Here is a 7220-nt window from a genome sequence, read left to right as displayed (position 1 = left end):
GGCTCAGAATTACAGTGTAAGTGAAGCCTTTTTGAATTGTCACCCCACTTGGAAAACTGACCTCAGAAGAACAGAAATGATTTGACAAATCCAACAGTCACAGGGAAAATGAGGCTCATATCTATAGAAACAGTCTCCAACATGGTGAGATGGGTCTTAGTTTCATTCTCTCAAGATGCAGAAGTTGTTTTGGCAAAGACTTTCCCACCAATCTGGTGGAAATGTTGCTTCCTTAGCTTTCTCTCCTACTAAAAAAGAAAATTTTGCTTCTAAATTCTCTCTTTGGTAAACTGAAGTGTCAACAGGATATTTCAAGAATAAGCAAGTTTTTTTTCACAATGGATAGAAGCAGCCTGGCATAGCTTGGAGTCTTAAAGACTATGGAAATACAGTGATGTTCTGAAGACTACATTGACATACATGGAGTCTTTTAGCTGGCATCTCAAACATTTTGGGACTGTTGCCATGGAATTTCACAACACCATTCTACACAGAAGGATAAGTCATTTGTGTGGTTTGAGGTGGGATGTTTTAATTGTTGGCAATGCATGAACAAGTTGAGTTTGAGCCTAATGCATAAGCCCCTTTGAAATATTAAGGCAGGTACACAAAAACATTAATCTACCAGGAATATGGGATTCTTGGCTCTGATAAAAATGTTCACAAAGCTAACTCCTCTTAGTTTGTAAATAGGCTTCACAGAAACAGAATTTATTGTCCCTAACACAAGTTCTTAAAAAAAAAAAAAGGCTTTGGCAAGCAGCTGCAGGTGCCAGTTTGTATGTACACTTTGGGGTAAGATCAAAATACCTTCCTGTTTTTTGTTCCTCCCCACCATCCTCTTCACATTCACAACTCAGTGGTTAAAAGGAAAAACATAACAACGCTACCATTTTCACACCAAGAAATGTGAAACAGATATTCATATACATACTCTTCTGCTTAATACCCACACATTAAGAGGTTTAAAATATAACCGTGGTTACTGCATAATCACACAGATTTAAAGCTGGAAAGGACCTTAGAGAACCTTGAAATCCAACTCTTGCTTTATGGTTGAGGAAACTTAAGTTTTAAGGACTAGATGATTAGGGGCTGGGGGTGAAGCTCAGTGGCAGAGCACATACGTTGTATATTTGAGGGCCTGAGATATATCACTGGCACAAAAAAAAGAGTCCTATAGCATACAGCTCATCAGTGACAAATATGGAATTGATGAACATATTTTGTAGCTCCTGTTCTGTACTCACTATGCAGTTATCACAGCTTTTTGTTGGTATGGCATGTGCCACCCCCACCTTCCCCCCTCCCCACCCCCATAATAAAGATGAGCTTTCTTTCTGGCAACTTTGTGGCATACAGCAGCTCCATTTAAAATGGTGTGCGTGGTTGTGTGTGGCGGATACAACTCAACTTTATCAGCCAAGGAACCTGCTGGCTCCCTCCTTCACCTTACCATGAAAGGAGGCATTTATCCTTGATTCCTCTCCTATGAGGAAGGGGATCTCAAATCATGCTTTTTGGATTCTTTGGTTAAAAAAAAAAATCACTGGGGTGTTCACTCTGGAACTGTACACCAGGACTTCATAAAGGTTGTCAAGAATAGGTGGCTGGGTTTTTATTCCATATAGTGGTTGTTGCTAACCCATCCCCCCTCAAAGCCTGGCTCTGCCAGCGTGGATCATAGCAAGTGGATACCTTCATTCACAGTGAACGACTTCTTGAAGTTTTGACAAGTCTATATTTAAAACCAGTAGTTCTTCTGGTATAGGATTTCTCCTATAGAGGACTGGTTTAACCCAAAGCAGTTTCTAACTGGAGTTGGAAGGGCAAAGGGCAAAAGAAGTAGTAACATCTCATACCTTTTGCCCCCCTGCTTGTGTGTAATTAGGTGCTCAAAAAACAGGGTCTTCAATAATTGGTAACAGGTATGTAGTTTTTGGCTGTTCTTTTCCTTACTATTAAGCTAGAATTTGGGATGAAAGGATTATATCCTAACCCTTCAGCCTGTGTCAAATGCAGAAGGGTAAGGCTCCCAGCAAGGTTAGCTGACCAGTTCTCATCTGGACACAGGATCAAGAGGCTTTTCCATGTATGGCTGTTGTATCTCAGAAAAAGTGTGTCATGCAGGAAAACTGGGGGATTCTCTTGACTGGCAAAGTTCAAGGAATGCCTGTTCTCCTACTGCAAAATATATCTCATTGGCTTTAAAATATCATGACATTCAGAGTCCTGACAGGAAAACAAAGATTTCACCACAGCATTAACATGATATGCCTACAAACAACTTCTAGATTTCTCTGGCTGCTCAGGGGAACCTAGCTCTTTGGATTCTAAAAATGATGTGGCAAGGAGTTGGGAACTGAGTTTGATTTGAGAGTGCTTTGTTAGCTTTCATTTCTTAAAAGATGATGTTGACTATTCAGATGCAAGTCATCGTGGAGGCCTAAGGTTCACTTCAGCATGGCTCTGTGCTCCCCTCTGGCTATGTGAGATGAGAACTCATACCGATCGTGGCTTCGATATCCACACATGTTGCACTCAAAAGGGTCACGGAAGCCATGGCAACCCATGTGGATAGTGAACATCACATAATCCAGAAAGAGGACTCGACAGTGGTCACATCGGTACACATCCATCATCTCCCCCTCTTTGCTGATCACTTTGATGGAGTCTCTTGGGCAGATGGGTGGGGGCTTGAGGAGTTCATAAGTGCGAGGGACCTCCTTCAGAAGTGGCATCCCATTTCGGGCCCGAGGTGGGACCATCTGCTGGTAGATGTGGTTCTGGCGTTCTTCGTGGTTGCTGTCAGTGTCTGTGGAGTCATGGCCGCTGTTGTTGGGGGAGAGGCCTCTCTCAGATGACAAGCTCTTCTCTGGGAGGTGGATGTTCTTCTTTTCCAGATCATGGGGGGTACCATTTGGCATCTCAGCACGGGTGAGAGCTATAGGATACATGCTGCTGATAACTGGCACCATCTCCGAGGTGGGAGCAGGTGGAGTCTGGACTAAGGGGCGCAGAGCTTCAGCACCCAGATAGCTGATAGCATTATTGATGGCTTGGTCCATCATTCGGGTCTGTATGATTTCGTTCTCTTTCTCATACATAAAGCCGGAGTTATAGTTGATGTCAAAGCAGTGGCGCTTCTCGCCTATAAAAAAGCAGAGTCACAAAAGGAACAACACAGTGGCAGAAGTTTTAAAGTTTTAAAAAAGTTTTAAAATTCTTTGAATAATTGTATACACACAAGAGGGGGAGGGAGAAAGCAAGAGAGGGAGAGAGGGAGAGAGAAAGAGAACCCTAGAAAAGAACATCATTCTGACTCATGCAATACCAGGAATTAAACTCAGGATCTCATAATTGTAAGCCCTATGTTTTTATCCACTGCACCACCTCCCAGACCACGTTCAGTTATTTTCTGAAGTCCCTGAAAAGTGAGGAAGGATTGTTGCCTGGTCAAGAATGTCCAGCCCCAGAATGATGGTTTCATGTGATGTGAAAGTCTCGGGGTTCAATGGTCTGCAGGACAACCCAGATGCAAAAGGAATCAAACCAGGATGCAAAAGGAAGAATAAGTTAAGGTTACAATGCAAGCTGTTTCCAGTGTTCATGTGAAAACTCTGGAGAAAAGAAGAGAAAAAGAAAGGAGAAAATGCTAGGGTAGGGCAGTAGAGCATATGTTCCATGCCCCAGAACCCAGTTCCAGCCCCAGTCACCACCTGGGAGTGCCTGCAGGTGGGAAGCTTCACAGGCAGTGCAACAGCAGAACTGTGCTTCAGTGTTTCTCCTTCTGTTTCCCTCCCCCTCATTTCTTTTTCTTTTTCTTTTTTCAAATTTTAAAATATTTTTTTATCTATTCCCTTTTTGTTGCCCTTGTTTTATTGTTGTAGTCATTATTGTTGTTGTTATTGATGTCGTTGTTGTTGGATAGGACAGAGAGAAATGGAGAGAGGAGGGGCAGACAGAGAGGGGGAGAGAAAGATAGACACTTGCAGACCTGCTTCACCGCTTGTGAATCTACTTCCCAGCAGGTGGGGAGCCAGGGGCTCGAACCCGGATCCTCATGTCGGTCCTTGGGCTTTATGCCACGTGCGCTTAACCTGCTGCTCTCCTGCCCGACTCTCCCCCCCCATTTCTTTTAAAAAATATTTCATTTATTGTATTTTAGTGAGAGATAAAGAAAGAGGTAGGGAAGGAGAGAAAGAATGGGGGAGAGAGGGTAAAGAGATCAACCACAGCACTGCTCGCTCTGGCAGGGGACTGAACCTGGGACCTCAGAGCCTCAGGCATGGAAGCCTTTTGCAGAACCATTATTCTATCTTCCCAGGCGCACCTGCCTGCCCTCCCCCTCTTTTTTTTTTTTAATATCTTCCTTTTAAAAAAAGTATTAGTTAAAGACAGAGATCAATTGAGGAGAGAGGGAGAGAGACAGAGAGACACCTGCATCCCTGCTTTACCACTCATGAAGCTTTCCCCTGCAGGTGGGTACTGGAAGCTTGAACCTGGGTCCTTGCGCATGGTAATATGTGCGCTCAATCAGGTGCACCACCACCTGGTCGGTCTCTCTCTCTCTCTCTCTCTCTCTCCCCTTCCTGTTTTTACTAACATTAAGAAAGGGTAAAAAAGTGGTCAGGAGGCGGTAGAGTGGATAAAGCATTAGGTCCTCATGAGGTCCTGAGTTCAATCCCCGGCAGCACACATGCCAGAGTGATATCTGGTTCTTTCTCTCTCTCCTCCTATCTGTCTCATTAAAATAAAATCTTAAAAGAAAAAAAAGGGAGGGGGCACGGCCAAAGGAGTGGTGAAGTCTTGAAGGCAACCAAGCCCTAGCAATAGCCCTGGTGGCAAAAACCAAAAAACACACACACACACACACACACACACACACACACAAACACACACGTATGTACACACATGTATGTGTTATCAATACAACATGATTACTAGGACTTACATCACACTTAACTGAAAATTTTATTTGTGGTCACCCTCTCCTATTTCTCATGTCAAACTGCTGAGAAATTTTGAAAACAGAATTTAGCCACCTTCAGGGCGTGTGGGTGTTGTGTGTTAGAAAACAGAGGCCTTCTGGCCACAGGGAAGGCAGGAGCAGGCCTGTGTTGATGGTACATGTGCTAGGTGCTGAGGGACTGCTAGAGGGAAGAAAGACTGGTCAACAAGTGTCAAGAGCTGAAAGCAAGGCCTTGGTTATGCTGATGCTTTTCGTTATGTAAAGGCTAGACTAGAGAGCTCTGCTGAACCATATCCTCTCTTCCATAACATTTTAGAGGGCCTGGTCTTTCCTCAGCATAGCTGTGGTTCCAGAACTTGTCACTGCTATACTGTAAAGAGTTTAAAAACTGAAAAAACAGGGAGATGGTACAGTGAGGACATGAGGTTCTGAGTTCAATTCCCAGTACCCTAACTGCCACAGTGATGTTTATCCTCCCCAACCTGCATGTGTTTTAAAAAAAAAAAAGTAGTGAAAAAGCACAAAATAATTGGAAGAACCAATTCCTATCCTTGAGGTAGGAGAGGAATAAGACCTAGTGGGAAGAGAAATAAAACGTGTGTGTGTGTGTGTGTGTGTGTGTGTGTGTGTGTGTGTGTGTAACTGGAGAAAAATGCTAAAGGTCTGTGATTTGATTTTTTTTAAGTTTTTTAAAAATATTTATTTATTCCCTTTTGTTGCCCTTGTTGTTTTATTGTTGTTGTTATTGATGTCGTTGTTGGATAGGACAGAGAGAAATGGAGAGAGGAGGAGAAGACAGAGAGGGGGAGAGAAAGATAGACACCTGTAGACCTGTTTCACCACCTGTGAAGCGACGCCCCTGCACGTGGGGAGCCGGGGGCTCGAACTGGGGTCCTTACGCCGGTCCTTGCGCTTTGCTCCAAGTGCACTTAACCCACTGCACTACCGTCTGTGATCTGATTTTAAATACCATTGCTGAGACATTTAAGCAGGGAAATAATATGTCTTCTGTAAGAAGGGTCAGAAGGGGTTCTGGCATCTGGGAGAGTGCACACATTACAGTGCATAAGGACCCCCCAAGGTTTTCTACCTGTAGGAGGAAGCTTCACAAGTGGTGAAGCAGTGCTGCAGCTATCTTTCATTCTCCCTCTCTATCTCACCTTTCTCTCTCAATTTTTCTCTGTCCTATCAAATAAAATAATGAATGACTAAATATTTTTAAAAAGAAGTATTAGAAGGCAGTTATAAGGGCAAGGAATTAGATATGTACAAATGACATATCTAAGTGTGATGGCAATGCAAAGAGTTTGGGAGTACCTGGGGGAAGTGCAGATATTCTTGGAAAACCTAGATTTTGAGAAGGGTCTTGATGAACTGGTAGCATTCAGATTTTCAGAGTAGTAGAAGAGACATTCTAATTGAGAGTGAGCATGAGTGCAGGTAGTGCAGGGTAAGGACTGCTAGGGATTGAACTTGGGGACCTCATGCTTGCAAGTCTGTTATTCTAACTGCTGTTCACCTCCCAGACTACTACTTTTCCCCCCCTGATATGACCTTGTAAACTGAAAGAGAGCTAAAAAGAAAAATGTCATGCTGTGTGGCTCAACGTTTCCAAATACCCTCTAGGTCTTCTTGGCACTTTGCATTCCAGATTTTGGAGATGTGAGAAAAGGTAACATGTGGTGGAACTATATCATGAGGATGAAGGGAGGCCAACCAGAGGCTCTGGAATTGATCAAACAGCAAGCTGCTACATGCTCTTGAGCCACTAGGCTTATAGCTAAATGTTACTTTCAGGATACTAATATCATATCGGTCTGTAAAACCAGAACAGTGAGTAGTTGGAATTAGAAATATATCAGTCAGGGCGGGGGTAGGGAGCATAAAGGTTATGCAAAGAGACTTGTGCCTGAGGCTCTAAAGACCCAGGATCAATATCAATACACAGTACCACCATAAGCCAGAACAGTGCTCTGGTAAAAAGAATAAGGAGAAGGAGAAGGAGAAGGAGAAATATCAGTCAAAAGATTAATCTAAAACTGGCAAAATAGCTCACTTGGATAGTGTGCTGCTTTGCTATATGTGACCGAGGTTCAAACCAAGCTCCCACCCGCCACACTGAAGTAAATAAACTTTGGTGCTGTGGGCTCTTCCCACCCCTCTCACTGCTTCTTTTCTCTGCTTCTCTTCTTCTTCTATCTGAAAAAGGCAGCCCAAAGCAATGAAACCTCAGGAGGTGACAAAAAGG

The 7220-nt window shown here is 43.4% G+C and overlaps 1 protein-coding gene across 3 annotated transcripts in view; it reads right to left on the bottom strand.

Moving 5' to 3' along the window:
- Positions 1 to 1340: 1340 nt before the first annotated feature.
- IKZF3 (IKAROS family zinc finger 3) overlaps positions 1341 to 7220 on the bottom strand; it is a 108146-nt gene continuing 102266 nt past the window's right edge. For all 3 annotated transcript variants that reach the window (XM_060203570.1, XM_060203571.1, XM_060203572.1), the window contains one exon: positions 1341 to 3151. In XM_060203570.1, coding sequence (XP_060059553.1) covers positions 2454 to 3151 — 698 coding nt within the window. In that variant the 3' untranslated portion in view covers positions 1341 to 2453. The remainder of the gene's footprint in view (positions 3152 to 7220) is intronic.

This window comes from Erinaceus europaeus, chromosome 12 (genome assembly GCF_950295315.1).
Source record: "Erinaceus europaeus chromosome 12, mEriEur2.1, whole genome shotgun sequence".
NCBI classification, from domain to species: domain Eukaryota; kingdom Metazoa; phylum Chordata; class Mammalia; order Eulipotyphla; family Erinaceidae; genus Erinaceus; species Erinaceus europaeus.
Note: the sequence above shows the minus strand (reverse complement) of the source record. Positions and strands in the feature narration are given on the sequence as shown.